Consider the following 17330-nt stretch of genomic DNA (forward strand, 5'->3'; position numbering starts at 1 on the left):
CCATTGAGCCACATCTCTAGCCCTAAAATGTATCTTTTTCAGAACCAAATCTTCTCAGTTAAACAAGAAACATCTTGTTGAGTACAATGCCTGCACCCCCACATTACTGGGGTCCATATGGGTGGATTTTTCAGGGTAATACCTTAGTCAATTACTTCTGCTTTTGTCACAAATAATTTCTTGGGCGTTTGACTTTTTGGGAGAAGAATGGAACCTGGGAGGCTCAGAAGACATTTATGGGAACTTTACGTTCTATGCATGATTGTGGCCTTGAACTTTGCTCATTTGAAAATCAGAGAATCTTTACCTCAAGAGTTACACCAGAGAATTTGCATGGCAATGTGCTCAGTTTAGCATGTTGTCACTCTCTCATTTATTCAGTTGACGCTGGAGTTTGAAGCTGGAGGCACCTTAACTGTTGTCTCACATGATTCTTTCAACCTATACTTTCAGAGGAATTCCTGAGGGCTCAGACTAAGACCAGTGTTAGCCAGCTCAGTGACCAGTGAATCTTTCTAAATAGCACTTCTGTACAATATCCATGATATGTCCATGGAAAGGCATTCAAAAATAATATTGTAGATTCCTGGCCATGCAATTCTGGAAGTTAGCCCATGTCCAATATCACTGCTTGATCTTATCAAAGCACACTGAGAAATTTATGCAAATATTTGAATGAGGTCCCAAACTATTAAGAAAAATAAAATATCATATAGTATTCTATGCAACCAAATGTAAGATTATCCGAGGTGAAAAGACTACAGGATTCTGATAAATCCTAAAAGTACAAGGAGGGACTAGCAATAAAACACTTTACTTTGTGTGCTAAATAAGAATTGATAAAATAAAAAGACTGTTTCATGAAATATATACTCATCTAGTAATAATCACAATTTATCAGCTGCATATTACCATTCCCTCTTTCTTCTTCACAGACTGGATTGGTTCAATGGTAATTCGGTACAGCTCTGCAGGCAGCTGCTCTGGATGTGTGTGTGTTTGTGTGCCTTCCCCAGGCAGCTGCTCTGGATGTGTGTGTGTTTGTGTGCCTTCCCCATCTATGGGACCTTTCAGAACAGGCTTTACCTTCACTTCTCACTTTTCTTTCTCTTCAAACCCAATTTGCTGCTTGCAAACACACACACATACACACACAAACACACACATATATACCTACACACACACACACATGCAAACATACACATACCTACACAAACATATACATACACACACACACACATACACACAGACATACATACACCTATGTATACATATACACATATACACACATACATACATATACACACATACATACACATGCATACATACACATACATATACATATGTATAAATATTCACATACACACATACATACACACATACATATCACACATATACATACACATATGCCCCCAAACCCCCACACAAACGTATACACATACACACATACATACATATACACACATACACATATACACATATACATACACATAGGTATACATGTATACATACATACATACACATACATACACATGTGTATACATATACACACATATACAGACATGTAGACATATAAACACATGTATAAATATACATGCACATACACATACCCCCTAAAAACACCAGCACTAGATTAAAATTTTCCTTTCAGTGACCAATTTTATGTGCCACACTTGCACAGGTGATTGTTTCTATTACCAGCAATGGGGTACCCTTGCCAACTGTCCTCACTGCCTAACTCCCTGCTTGAAAATTCTAATTTACAAGTACACGTAAATTATTTTGGATAGCTTTCTTTGAATGTATTTTAGATTTTATCCAGCCATAAAATAATTTGAGTAAGGTATTTCCAATCACTGTCAAGACCAGAGCAAGAGTGGTCAAGGTGGGCAACAAGGGGGTGAATCAAGGAAACTTATGTACATGGGTGGAGACAGATGAAACTCCTTTTTGAATCAATGTTAATATTGATGCCAAAAGGCTGAGAGAAGGTGAGGGAGGGCAGGGGAAAAAAGGAGAAGCCAAAATTTCAGGTGCTTATGCTTTTGGCCAAGATGATATGAAAACATAAATTTATAAAAATATAACTTTTTACAGGAGATGGTTTTATTAATTATTAAGGACTAAGGCGTTTAAAACGTTCTGAGGTAAAAATAACTAAACATTGAATAAGTAGACTTGAGCTTAATTTATTTAACATTTTCCCATAACACAGACCAAAGAAGGTAGTTAAAATCAGCCTCTCTGAGTCATCGGAAGGGAGGAGGAAGCTTACTTCCCGGAGAGAATGTTCTGTGTTCAGTTTGCATGGACCATTGTGTGGATTTTGTTCACTAATTATGACAGGACACAACAAAAGATGGAGGCAAAGCAACGGAAGGCAGCAGGGGGAGCCGGCTGAGAAGGACAAGGAGAAAAGTCACCAAGCCGAATCTTTGCTCAACGGATGGGTATGAAATCACCGTGGCCAGTTCCAGTGGTACGTGGCTACCAAGACTTTGTGATTGCTTCCGCCAGCAGTACTTCTTGTTTCTCGTTCTTTCCCATGAAACATTTCTCTATGTCTGGAGAAGCAAAAGGATGAAAAGATGCAAAGTATTGCTGGGTGACCGATGGCAAATATAAACTTGCACCAGTTATGGAGACATAGCCAATCAAAACGTTAGGATTCAAGGGAAGGGAGTCAGATGCTGGCGTGGGGTGGGGGATGGAAAGCGGAGTGGGAGAGAAGCTTCCTTCTGCATCGAGAATATATGTGAGCTTTATGGCTAAGGGCTTGGGAGGCCAGAGGAAAGTTCTAGAGGGAGTTTTTAATCCACTTGCCAAAAACCCTAACGGTGCTCTAACAGATCTGAAATAGTGATGAGTAGGAATAAGTTTAGATATGGTCCCTCCTGGGGTTCCAACAAAGAGGCGAAAAGAATGGCTAGCTCGTGCTAATAATAGAAGCAGACTTTAATATTTTTTAATATTGTTTGATTTATTATTATTGCAGACATTATACGTCCTTACAGCCTGCATCTAGGGCACCCAACAACCATTGTCCCTGTTTGGTATGTCACAGATAGGAAGGGGATCTTTTTAAGCATTCTTCACGCTGTGTTAAAGATGGTCGAAAACAATTCTGATGTGTTTTGACATGCCCCCCCCCCCCGTTATTAACGCAGAGACGTCCAGAAACCAAACATCAGATGTGAGCAAACCTGGCTCTACCGAGTCTTGGACCTCTCACGATGCTGAAGATGTTCATGACCAGACGCCAGTGGTGAAACCCTCGCTTCCCAGTGCCTCAGCCGATGCTCCTGATGCCGAATTCAACCCAAATACCGGTAAGCGATTGCCTGGAAAGATTCTGGAGGGAACAGGAAAGTGATGATCTGAGGGTGGTGAAGATCCCAGCCCCCAAGCAAAGAAAGAGGAGACTTTCTGCATCTGTGTTTATACGAATGCCCTTTGCAGCCTCATAACTCTACTAATCTAGGAAATTGAGGGTTGCCATGGGACAGCACTTGAGTCATCTCTAAAAATGAAATTCAATCGCTTAAAGTCTCTGGATTACTGAGTAATTGTTCTGGTGCAGGAGTATGTTGGTTAACAGCCTCTTGGATACAAGAGAAAACTGGTTAAAAAAGAGATATTTGTTGTTTGAGAAAATCTATCAAGGATAGATTAAACAAATAGGGTTTGGAAAAGTAGGAATGCATAGTAGGGCTATGAAGTTAGAGAAATGGGGTGTATATCCTCTCTTCTGACAATTACCAGCTACAGAGTTTTTCCTGGTTAATTTTAGGGCTCTTGAAACGAATCTGCTAAGAGCACAGGCAGAAGCCATGAAAATTGTTATAGTCCAGGCCACAGTTTTTAATAACACAACTTTTATAATATAGAAGGATAAAATAATCTGTGGTATAAGCTCTAGGAAAACACTAAACATGGGCTTTTACTGGTTTTCTCCCAGTGAGAGAACAAATAACAGTATCAATGTGTTTTGCTGGCTCAGGACACTCACTGTTGTATTGATATATCCAGGGACTTTACTGGAACATGCTGCATTGGCCATGGGACTTAACTCTGTCTCCAGCCCTTGTGGGGTCAAGTTGGCATGTGTACAAAGTCACCATCACAAATGCCATTGTTGGATTGCCTGGTTTGATACACAACCTCTAGGTAAATATAGACATTCTTGACAGGTAGAACCTTCTAAGAACTGTGAGGTGAACTCCCAGGGATCAGGGTACAGTTCAGACCTCTCTTCGCCCTCTCTCCTCTCCCTTTTCATTACACATAGGACTCAAGAGGGAATGAGCTCCCTGACACTCCATCTGCCTTCGCTTCCTTTGGTTCATGGTCACATGAATTATAAAAACCACAGATTCCCATCTGAGTTCCTTCAGAATGTTGCAGAGAGAAACCAGGCTACCGATGGTTAGATTACTTCCTTCTAAAACTGGGTGGTTTCTTTGTGTCAGAATCACTTTTCTGGCTTTACCTCTGAGGGCCAGCAATTCTCAGCATGATGCTTCTGTCTGGAAATAAAACAAGTTTACCTTCTTCTGAACCTCTAGCAGGAAAAATAAAACCAAAACCAAAACAATGTCCCAAGCTTTTAAGAGTTTGCCTTGACACTGCAAGACATATTTCCTATTTTGAGGACCATAGCCTTTTGCCATGGCAGCTCTCATTCCCCATGTAAATCGTGCCTTGCTGTTTGCTCTCAGTGGAGAGAAGAGCAGCCATTCTGACATCTGTGAGAATCATGAACAGACCATACAAATGGCAGGGCATGACTAGTGCCAGTAATAAGAAATCAGGAGAACAAATAATGGCCCGGATTCAGCTTGAACAAAGCTTTCTGCAAATATGTGTTACTTGTAAATGGGAGTTCAGTAGCTATTTGTGACCCCATGAGGTAGGAGGTTGGGTGTGACCCCATGAAGTAGAAGGTTGAGTAGCCACTTAGGCTACCCAAGGGCTCCAGCCAATGATGCTGTGAAGAAGCATCCAGCTAGGATTACCATGCTGTTTAGAGAAAGCTTGATCTCAAAATTTTATGACATCAAACTTCCTAATAGTTAGGTATTTCCAATACATTTAAGCAGAGTTTTAAACATTGAGAGCTGTTTTTTTTTGTTTTTGCCTCTAGGGTGTATGTTTTGCATGTTTTTGTACATTTTCGTTTTATATGCTCTAGTTTCAGACAGAAAAACAAAGACGGAATTTGGGTATTCATTTCACTGTGCTTTTCCTTGTCTTTGTCATGACTAGGGGGTGTGTGCACCACTATTGACTAGCCTGGATTAAGCTCTTATAACCCATAATTCCAAATAAATCATGAATGTATCATTCAACTGTACATGAGAAAACGGATACCTCACCTAAGTAGAAGCAATTTTGATAAGCATTTTCAACTATATTGAGATTCCCCCTTCCCCCAAATAACTAAGGTTTAATAGATCAGCTCCTTTGCCCTTGCAGTATTTCATTCATTCATTCATTCATTCACTCACTCACTCACTCACTCACATTTTAAATGACTTGCACCTGGCTATTTGTGTCGTTGGACTTGGCAGCATTGTCTAGGGCTGAAACACTCTGGCTGGAAAACATGGCCTCATTGTTCTAAGTGGGTATTCTCATATTCTCAGGCAGCCATGGACATTGTAGCCCCATGAATGAAGGTCCAGGGGATCCAGAACCCCGGAAACAAGCTTCTTGTGTTACAGAGAGCACCTCACAGGCAGTTGTCCCCATTTTAAAATTTCTATTTCTTTCTTGTTTAAATAAGAATAATAACAACTATTATTAATGCAATAAATAGCCCAATACATTACTATAATATTTATTACACATGACACAATCATTATGGATAATTTATTTTTATTTACTATATAAAAATAATGATAAATAAATAAAATGTAATAAATGACACAATAAATAATGGTGAAGTTTTGATGATGGGGATGATGTGTGTCATACTGCATGTCTAACTGTCAGTTCACATGAGTAATGGAACACATATAGAGGTCAGAGGAGAACTTTTGGAAGTCCTGTTTCCATTCTGGGTGAGGAGATAAAACTGGCTGTGTAGGAAGCACTTTTATCCACTGCACCAGCCCTGGGTGTGGTACTTCTGGAATCCCACACTCCTGTTCAACTCATCTCTTAAAAATGGCTTTCATGGGAACTGAATATATTCTCATTGTCTCAGAATATGGATGACATTTCTCTAGATGCTCCTGAGCTTTAAGGTTTACTTTCTTTAATGTTTCCTTCTTTTCTTCCCTAAACAGAGCACATTGATTTAACTTATTAGTCCTTGGAGGGGATAGGATAGGAGAATACCTTCCAGGACTCACACGGGCAGAAAAACAAATGAATCCCTGAGATGGTAATTATCTGCTATCCGTCCTGTGCAGCTGGCAAAGACTGACCAAAAGGGTTAATTGGAAGTAACATGTATGATTTATTTGAAGGGGAAAAACCTCAGCCCATGATGTAGTAAGATGAGTTAATGCTTTGGAACTGAATTTAGGTTAGATAAGGTTCTCTTATCTGGTGAAAGATTGACTTTTTTCAATGAATATTTGATACTAAGGAGATATATTTTCTAAAAGGTATGACACAAAGTTTTACCTAATAATTAGACAAGGTGAGATCATAGAGGATATATTAATTTATTCACCAACCCACAAGCTTATTTAAACTTATTCACTAAGGGCGTATTTATTGAGTGCCTGTGATGGCCAACGTCTCTATGACAGCAGGGAGAACTGAGTCCCACTCTCATGGGCCAACATGCTAGAGAATGACAGATACTACACAGGTGACTCTCAAACACAGCAAGCATGTTTCACGTCAAGAAGGGACACGGAAGAATATGGGAAGGGTATTGTACAATTAGCTGAAATATCTCATAGTTCTAACCCTCGGCACCTCAGACGGCATCTGGAGTCAGAATCGGTCAATAGGTTATTAAGGCTAAAGGTAAGAGGGCCCCTAATCCAGGGTAAAGGTATACTCAAAGGAGATATTAACCCATGGACTCAAACAGAAAGAAGGTCATGTACATCATCCACTCTGTGTCCTAGAGAGAAGCCTCAGAAGAAGCATCCTTGCTGATACCTTTGATCTTTAACTTTCTTCAATTGAAAGAATACGGTTTCCCACGAAGCCCCTCCCTCTTCCGTACCAGTTGTTGTTGCATCTCTAGAAAGCAAGTTTGTGTGCTCACTGCTCAGCCTCGGCTCAGCAAGGATGGGCTTCCATGAATCAAGAGTTGGCATGTTTACACTGCAGACATGGTTCATGAATGTTCTGGGTGACTGTGCTTAACATCCCTAACCCCTCACCTTACCGAATCGTCCCACCTCTTCATTCGATGCCATGTTTTATAATGCCCATAGTTTCCCTATGTGGCAATAAGGTATTTTGAGAGTAGGGCTTTTCCTGACAACTTCTTATGTATAAAACCAGTTTGATAAGTAGATGGTGATAAAAATATTTACCTTGAGAAGTTGACCGTAAGTGGGTGGGTGAATATTTATTTTCATCGGGAAATAAAACAGAGGGGACTTTGGAGGCAGAAAAGAGGACTGGGCAGAACGAAGAAGTCACCGAATAGAGCAAAGAACAATGGCACATATTATTAAATATGTTATGATTAAACCTGTCAATTTATGTGCTTAGAAATTAAGAAAGAAAGACAAGGAAAACATGTAAAACAATATGTACTTATTGTTGGAAGCTTGGAAGATACAGGTAAGACAAATGGTTAATAAGGTTACTTGCTTTTTCTCATCACTAGAGAGGCAATAGAATGAACCCCCCCTTTTTCTTGCAGGATAAAAGAGTCAGCTTGACAGAATATGCAGAATTGTTTATGATGTCTGAATATTTTAAACTGCTCATGACTCTTGTTTTATTTAAGTAGCTTTTACTCAACTTGGGCTGAGCAACTGCTGGTTCAGAATGAGGTGGGAATACCCCAACTGTTAATTTAGCACGTAACATTCTAATTGTTACAGTGTAACCGTTTGTGTTAAACAGAAGGTTATATGGTAGTTATAAAGCCTCGGGAGTCCTGCGGTAGACGGATGTATCAATGACAGGACATTATATCTAATATATGTGCATAGGTGGCACCAGTAATTTGTTTCCCTCATGCTTCATGTATTTAAAGTCTGCTCAATCTGTGCTTTTAGACTGTCAATCTTTATGCTTATTTTAAAGCCTAATTATATCTTGAAAATTGATACCCAGCTATCACTTAAAAATTATAGCTGTTTGATGCTAGTGGTGTGACAGATTGATGGGTGTTCCAATGCAGGCGTGCTCATGGCACCATTTACTGAAGTTGGAGTAATTGGCTCACTTTTTGCATTCAAGTAGCACTTACACAGTGCTTATTGACTCCTGATGCTGTTACATAACCTGTTTACACCTCATAACAACTGGGTAGAGTCTTGACAATAAGGAAGCAGAGACACAGAGAGTAGAAGGTTGCCAGGCATGAAAGGAAGAAGATGGGTGTCTTGATTTGTGCTAATACTCTGTGTACTGTCACTGTCCCTAAAGGTCCTGACTGTGACATTTATAATGCATATGTGGGCCTGACATTTTATCTTTGCACTCTACTCAAATCCTGGTAATAAGCTACCCACCCTGAATCCAGAGAGGTAGATTCTAGATTATATATGGACAGTGATGTGTGTGTGTGTGTGTGTGTGTGTGTGTGTGTGTGTGTGTGTGTGTGTGTGTGAGAGAGAGAGAGAGAGAGAGAGAGAGAGAGAGAGAGAGAGAGAGAGAGAGGGAGGGAGACAGAGACAGAGAGACACAGAGACAGAGAGACACAGAGAGAGACAGAGACAGAGGGAGAGGGACGGAGGGGAGTGTTGGGGACTTGGCCTCCTGCTATGTGTGTCTCTCTGGGACTCAGGCTAATGAACTGTCTAGATTAACTTTGTATCCAAAGTCTTTCCTAGCTCCTAAGTTGTAGAATATTCGGAATGTCTTAATGTTCTGACTTGAAAAATTGGCCATGGAATCCCAAGTTTTCATCTCCACTCCCATTCTTGATATCTTCCTTAAATACTCGTGAAATCTGCGACTGAGCTGTGCTTCTAAGTCTTGGATGCCATTGCAAAGATGGAAGGTAACTTTGGGAAGACCAAGGCTGTTAGGGTAACTATTTTCTTCCATGAGCAAAGGTTTTCTTTTCCTTTTCTGATAAATTTTATGAACAAGTGTTTCCAGTAATCATGTGACGCCAGCATCTTTTTAGGCTGGCAAGTTTTAACTGATGAACCGTCCCTGAGAGTGTTTAGACAGTGCTCTTGGGATGACTATAAAGGCAAGTGAGAGATAGGTGAGATCTCTGTGTGAAATTATGATCATTTGATAGGCATGAATTGCTTTTGCTTATAACCCTAGTGACTAACTCGCTAGTTTACTCTACTGCCTTATGATCCATCCTGAACTAGTGACTTCAAATTATTACTCTACAGATCACACCCAGGACAATCCTCAGAGTTTGACCCCGCCTCAACTTTCTTCTAGAATGAAACATATTAAACAAGAAATGGCCAAAAATCACCTCCAATTTGTACGATTCGAAGCAACAGACTTGCACGGTGTCTCCAGATCCAAGAGCATCCCTGCACAATTTTTTCAAGTGAGTTTTACAGTTATGCTGAGTGTGGTTTCATGACCGTGCTCAGGAAGATGCTGTTTAGTACTCATCTGCATTTTCTTGTAATCTATGCAGTAATTTGAGCGGAAACAATAATTTGTTTTGCTATTTTCTTTGTCCCCCTCATCTGCACCATTGCTCCCCAAGGAGATGAACACGCAATAGCAATTCCTTTACCCAATAGCAATAGGAAACTAATTAATGCAGGTTATTTCAGTCTTTCTTCCCTGAATAATCACACTCTGCAGAACTATCTTCTCTTTTCATACTGCAATTAAAAAGATTATATTTTATTTGACATGAGAAAATTGCAACTCAAGACCCAAGAGCAAACATGAAAGGTAGAAATGATTAAATAGAGATGCTTTGCTATATAAAAAAGCATACCTTTCAGCTGTAATTCAGATATGAATATACCCAATTGTTGTTAGATGACTTAATGAATATTAAATTTTGAAAATAGCGGTGTCAAGAAACAGTGCATCTCTGGATTCAATCTTAGGATTTTCTAGAGTCATTTTGTTTACTTTAAGTCAGCACGTATCCTCATTGGGGTGTTTATTCTTACTCTCTCATTTTAAAATAATTCTCCTTTCTGTAGCCATAGTTCATTATCCTTTGTTTCTAACATTATTTCTTCCTTTTTAAATTGGATATTCTCTGTATTTACATTTTAGATGTTCTCCCCTTCCCCCAATCACACCCCTCTCCCAACCCATTACCTCCATGAAGGTGCTCCCTCTCCCAACCACCTTCTTCCCCCTCAACACCTTGTCATCCCCTACACTGGGAAAACGAGCCTTCACTGGACCAAAGGTCGCTCTTTCCACTGATGCCAGATAATGCTATCCTCTGCTGCATATGCACCTGGAGCCATGAGTCTCTCCCTGAGAACTCACTGGTTGGTGTTTTAGTCCCCGGTGAGTTTGGTTAGTTGATAATTTTGTTCTTCCCATGGGATTGCAGACCCTTTCAGCTCCTTCAGTCATTTCTCTAGCTTCTTCATTGGGTTCTCTGTGTTTAGTCTGATGGTTAGCTGCAAGCACCCTCTTCTGTATCAGTATGATTCTGGCAGAGTCTCTGAGGAAGCATTCATATCAGATTCCTGGCAGTAAGAACTATTTAACATCAGCAGTAGTGTCTGGGTTTAGTGGCTGCATATGGGATGGATTTTCAGGTGAGGTAGTCTCTGGATGATCTTTTATCCAATTCTTGTCTGCCAGACTGATTTCCAGAGTGGTCGTATCAGCTTACAACCCCACCAACAGCGGAGGAGTGTTCCTCTTTTTCCGAATCCTCGCCAGCAACTGCTGTCACCTGAGTTTTGGATCTTAGCCATTTTGACTGGTGTAAAGTGGAATCTCAAGGTTGTTTTGATTTGTATTTCCCTGATGACTAGGGATGTTGAGAATTTCTTTAGGTGCTTCTCAGCCATTCGATATTCCTCAGTTGGAAATTCTTTGTTTAGCTCTGCCCCCATTTTATAATAGGACCATTTGATCCCCTAGAGTCTAACTTCTTGAGTTCTTTGTATATATTGGATACTAGCCCTCTATCGGGTGTAGGATTGGCAACAATCTTTTCCCAGTCTGTTGGCTGCCATTTTGTCCTTTTGACAGTGTCCTTTGTCTTACAGAAGCTTTGCAATTTTATGAGGTCCTCTTTGGCAATTCTTGCTCTTAGAGCATAAGCAATTAGTGTTCTGTTCAGGAAGTTTTTCCCTGTGCCTATGTGTTCTAAGCTTTTCTCCACCCTAAGTGCTCCTGGGTCTCCTCTGGGTGCTCAGTTCTTTGTGGGCAGGCCTGGAGTCCTGTTGTCAGTGTGCCTGATCTTCCTGAGGCTCTGGTCACAGGTGGAGGCCAGACCACTATTAATGATTTAAGATTAAATAATTTTGACACTTTATTGTGAACATATAAGTTTATTTGTGAAAGTTAATTTGAATAATATATATATTCAGATACATTTGAATATATTTTGAATATGTGAAAATATATATTGAATATATATTAAATATGTGAGAATATTCTTAGACAAAAATGTGAAATTAATAGTCTGTCCATTGTTTTGTAACAAAGTATTTTAGATATTTTTATTTAAAAGAACTTTCAAACAAGATACATTATCATACTTTACCCCTTCTCCAACTTTTTTCAGATCCGCAACCTCCACACCCTAACAATTCATGCCCCCTTTCACTTTTAAAGAACAGAACAAACAAGCAAACAAAACCCTTCTCTTCTCTTCTCTTCTCTTCTCTTCTCTTCTCTTCTCTTCTCTTCTCTTCTCTTCTCTTCTCTTCTCTTCTCTTCTTTCTCTTTGCCTTGCCTCCTCCTCCTCCTCCTCCTCCATCTTCTTCTTCTTCTTCTTCTTCTTCTTCTTCTTCTTCTTCTTCTTCTTCTTCTTCTTCTTCTTCTTCTTCTTCTTCTTCATCTTCGTCTCCTCCTCCTCCTACACACACACACACACACACACACACACACACACACACACACCAAAACTGGAAACCAAAATATACCAAACAAAACAATTTGAGATGAAAAGTCTACAAATACACCAAGTTCATCTTGGATTGGACATCTACTGCTAGAGATGTAGTCTTACATGAAAGTTGTGTATACCTAGTGAGACTCCACTGGAGAAAAAAGTTTTTCCCTTTCACGTGTTTGTCGATTGCACGTAAGCTTAGTTTTGGGTAGGAACCCATGTAAACTTCTCAGCACTGGGATTACAAGAATAATTTTATATAATATTTTGTTTATAGAAATAAAATATCAACTTGAAATTAGTAAATTAGATTAATGACTAGAAGAGGTAATATGTGCTAATTTATAGATTTAAGAGAAACTTTCTCAAACTAAAGCAGCCAAGGAGTCTTAGTGTTGAGACACTAGCCTGTGACCCATCACTGAACAGTTCAGTGGTATCCACTGTATCTGTCTAAATCTACCGCCTCTAGCTCAGCTTTTATCCTTTATCTGAAGTAAGTGCTGCTTCTTATTTTAAATGCTAACATTGATTTTCTAAAACAAAACAAAAGAAACAATAAACCAGAGCACCTGCTGAGAATAAAGGAAAAGGCTGGTTTACTATTGGAAGAGGCCAAAAAAGAAACCTTTGGTTAAATGAATCTCTGCTGTTTAGAAAGTTTCCAATGTACCTAGTACTGTGTTGAATGCCTTACAGATACTAGCACATCTCAGCAAAATTGTAGAATATTGCTCTATCAAAGGGCTGGTTTGATTTAAATCATATATGGATTATGTGAGTTCTATGCTAGATTGAATAAAAGTATGGCATATTGCTATAGATCTCATAATAAGCTTTTGGGTTGTTCCAAAAGGTTGTCTTCATTGTGCTCCAAATAACAGGGGCAAAAGGGTTTTAACTTAATCTGTAAAAAATGCTTATCAAGTTCAGAGAGATCTGTCAAGAAGTATGAAGCGATATTAATGCTTCACTACTTTGAATAGTATAGTATTATAATTATATATAGAATATAACTTAATACAATTGTCGTGGACAGCGATTCATACCTTCATATAGAAATTTAGATATGTCCCACAGTGAATTGACAATTGTGAGAATTCTGCTACACATCCAAAAATGTGTAAAGAAAAGAACATTAGAAAAAAAAAAGATGCTCTGAAACTCACAGATTAAGTGGTTTAAAGAAGAAAGTGTCCATTTGCTATTCTCCCAGTTTTCAAAAGACTGCCAGAGTCCAGTGATGACCAGCTGTTCTCCACTCTTCACAGCAAAGGGAATGTGATACAAACTTAGACTGTGTGATCCCTCACAAACTTCATGAATAAGACACATTTATTTTAGAAACTCATTTCAGAAACATACAACTACCATAAAAAAGTCAGATAGAGAAATAACACTATTCCTTCCATTTGAGCATGTGTATATATATATATATATATATATATATATATACATATATACATACATACATACATATATGTAAGTGGCAGGTTGTAAAGCAACCATATGAGTTTGTAGAATTGCTGTACGTACACAGTAGCCATTTTGGGGGCATTTCTAAAGATGATGTGAACAAATTAATGTTGCTTGTGGAGTGTTAGGATGTTTGTATTGATCCTGTAATGCTCAGTGAGTTTATGAAAATCACTTTTTACAGTCAGGGTCAAGCTCCATGTGAAGGCTTGTTGAGATTCTTAGATAATTTCCAAAAAAAATTTTTTAATGTGTCTGTCCAGCTTTATAACTTCATGTTAACCTCTGTTGCCCATAACAACATTAAATACATGAGTAAGTCCATTGGACCTAAGAGACACACGGCTGACAAGGGCTCACATCGTCCACCAACTTGCTTCACTATTCCAGCAATTAAGGAGAGAGATTTAACTAAGAGTTGGATCTGCTGAGATCCAGTCCATACTGCCTGGGATGCTCTATTTGGAAAGTATAACTTTGACGATAGAGGTTCACATCCACAGATAGATTTTCTGGGGCTCCGTGAGAGAACGAAGTAGGTACTTCTTAAGTGGGTTGTCTAAGGGAAGTTCTGGTTCTTGGAATCTGTCTGAGACAGATGTCCTGTGTCTGACCACAGTCTCCTCTGCAGAAAAAATCTAATATTCCCTTGGTAGAGTTCTTAGAGTCAGCTGGGATTTACAACATCACAATAGAGTAAAACACAGTCATAGTTTTGCTTGTTCCTTTTAAATAATGACTGTTATAATGTATTACTTATTAATACCTATTATACTTACCTAGATGTGAGAGAACTGGATAATATAGTGGACCTGTTTATGGATAGATTATTGACAATCAATCTAGATTAGTATTCGTGGATGAAAGGATGAAAAAATATGGCATATATATGTATATTAATTACATTATTTGGACACACAAAAGATTAAACCCTATCATTAAATTTAGTAAAATAAGTTAGATGCAGAAACAAATGCCCCATGTTCTCTTTCACCCATGGTACTAAAATGTTGATGTAAACAGGATGTTGTTCTGTGAGAGGCCCAGAAACAGGAAGGAAAAAGGAATAGAGAAAGGTTGGTTAATGAGCATCAAAACAAAGTCAGGAGTCCTCAGTTCCAGCTCTCTGACACAGTGTAGTGAGTATAGTTCATAATGACTTGTTATATATTGTCAGCAACATGAGGAAATGGAGACCATGTGATCAATACATTGTTTACCTGTATGGAATGATCACAGCATACCTCCTAAATATATAAAGTAAAAATAAAAAATAATGAAATACAATATATCACATCAAAGTAAAATCTTGGAAACAGTGCTATAAAACAAAATTCATTATAAAATTGTTTTACTTATAAACTTAAGTTATAAACCCTTGTCTTTTGCTATACAGTAGTTTTCTTTATCCTTAAAGCATTTATGTATAGCGATGCAAATCAGTAACGATTGTCATTTTCCACATCTAAAAGCATAACAAGGCTTGTATTAGAATATTAGAAATTGTCTAAAGGTCTTTAAGAGAAAACAGTCCTTTCAGTGTTTAACATTTGGATATTTATTTTGAATTTTAAAACTTTATCAGACAGTTAATGTTAACTCAGATATTAAGCTTCCCTTATTATCAAGATCTTCTATCCTCGTCCCCCCCATTTTATCTTCACATTTTTATCTTCAGGTTTTAGAACCTAGTTAATTTGTCCATTGTCTTCTTCAGGAGAAAGTGATCCACGGAGTTTTCATGCCCCGTGGTTATCTGGAATTGATGCCGGACCCTAAGGACAATGAGGTGAATCACATAAGAGCCACGTTCAATAGTGACATAGTCCTCATGCCAGAGTTGTCGACCTTCAGAGTCTTGCCTTGGGCAGAGAGGACGGCACGAGTGATTTGTGACACCTTCACGGTGACTGGCGAGCCTCTGCTGACGTCCCCTAGATACATCGCCAAGAAGCAGCTGCGCCAGCTGCAGGACTCCGGCTTCTGCTTGCTGTCTGCCTTCATCTATGATTTCTGCCTTTTCGGAGTGCCCGAAGTGATCAATTCAAAGACCATATCTTTTCCTGCTTCGTCATTACTAAGTAACCACGACCAGCCCTTCATGCAGGAGCTGGTTGATGGCCTGTACCACACTGGGGCGAATGTCGAGAGCTTCTCCTCTTCTACCAGGCCTGGGCAGATGGAGATCAGTTTTCTCCCGGAGTTTGGCATTAGCTCAGCCGATAACGCCTTCACCCTCAGAACGGGTGTCCAAGAAGTGGCCAGGAGATACAATTACATAGCAAGCTTTGTAATTGAGGCTGGATCCTGCAATTCAGGAATCTTATCTCATAGTGTTTGGGATGTGGGCGGGAAGACAAACACGTTCTGTAGTGGTTCTGGCGGGGAGAGGCTCACGCTCACCGGGAAGAAGTGGTTGGCAGGCCTGCTGAAGCACTCTGCCGCCCTCAGCTGTCTGATGGCCCCTGCCGTCAGCTGCCGCAAGCGCTACAGCAAGGACAGCAGGGACCTGAAGGACAGCGTGCCCACCACATGGGGGTACAACGACAACAGCTGTGCCTTGAACATCAAGTGTCACGGGGGAAAAGGCACCCAGATAGAAAATAAACTAGGCTCTGCAACCGCGAACCCGTACCTGGTGTTGGCCGCCACCGTGGCAGCAGGCTTGGATGGTCTTCAGAGCAGTGATGGTGTGGCGGCTGGCTCAGATGAGAGCCAAGATCTCTATCAACCTGAACCTTCCGAGATCCCTTTGAACATGGAGGACGCCCTTGCGGCCCTGGAGCAAGATGAATGTCTGAAGCAGGCTCTGGGAGAAACTTTCATTCGCTACTTTGTTGCCATGAAGAAGTATGAACTGGAAAACGAAGAGGCTGACACAGAGGGGAATAAATTCCTGGAGTATTTTATATAGGGTGGAACTCCGCAACTGTAGGGATGTTATGACAAGTAGCTGGTTTATCCGAAGGAAAAGACTGTGCCTTTGCAATTATCAACACTAGACAGCTTCTGCCCCTCCCCCATGGATGGCTGGGCAGATGAAACCGGATGGCTGGGAACCCCATCTCACCTATAAACAATAAATTTGTGGTGAAACAGCATATGAAAACTTACATCGCCTGACGTCATTTCCTTTATGTTGCCAGCCTGGGTAATGTTTGGGTCACGCCATATATCCCCGTGCCAAAGAAAGATGTACGTTAGAAAGCAAAATTTAGAGACCGGTAAAAAGAAGGAACAATATCAAGTATAGTCATAGGTTTCTCCTGCCAAGAAGGCAGATACATTATCATAATCCTACTAATGGAAACATGTTGAGGTCGGCTTTGCATCACTGTGACAATTTTAAACACATCAAGTGGCACAGAATAGGACATGAAAGGCCACAGAAGCTCTTCACCCTCCACGCTTTTCCACCACCTCAAAGGCTCAGGGATTTCAAGGCTGTGATGTCCCCTAGAATCAGATCACAGGACAAAGAATCAGGTTAACACTGAGGTCAGACTCAAAAGGTGGTAGTTCCCTTTCTTTAAACAATAAAGGGTTCATTGAGGGCCAAAGGGGGTGCATTGTTCTGCAGGCTCTGCTTCATTCTTTGAAAGCAGCCATCCCATTTGACACATCTCTGTTCTCAGGAGAGGAAGAATGACTGCCTACCTAGCCAAAGCTCTGTCTGCAG

General features: G+C 39.9%; 1 protein-coding gene across 1 annotated transcript in view; it reads left to right on the forward strand.

The window, feature by feature from the left end:
* The window catches only part of LGSN (lengsin, lens protein with glutamine synthetase domain), a gene marked incomplete at both ends in the record, with an annotated part of 26909 nt that extends 10344 nt beyond the window's left edge, over positions 1–16565 (forward strand). The window contains 4 exons of the mRNA XM_080917206.1: positions 2347–2479; positions 3168–3329; positions 9504–9670; positions 15369–16565. Coding sequence (XP_080773332.1) covers positions 2347–2479; positions 3168–3329; positions 9504–9670; positions 15369–16565 — 1659 coding nt within the window. The remainder of the gene's footprint in view (positions 1–2346; positions 2480–3167; positions 3330–9503; positions 9671–15368) is intronic.
* Positions 16566–17330: the final 765 nt, after the last annotated feature.

The sequence above is a fragment of the Micromys minutus genome (assembly GCF_963924665.1).
Source record: "Micromys minutus genome assembly, chromosome: 5".
Taxonomy (NCBI): Eukaryota; Metazoa; Chordata; class Mammalia; order Rodentia; family Muridae; genus Micromys; species Micromys minutus.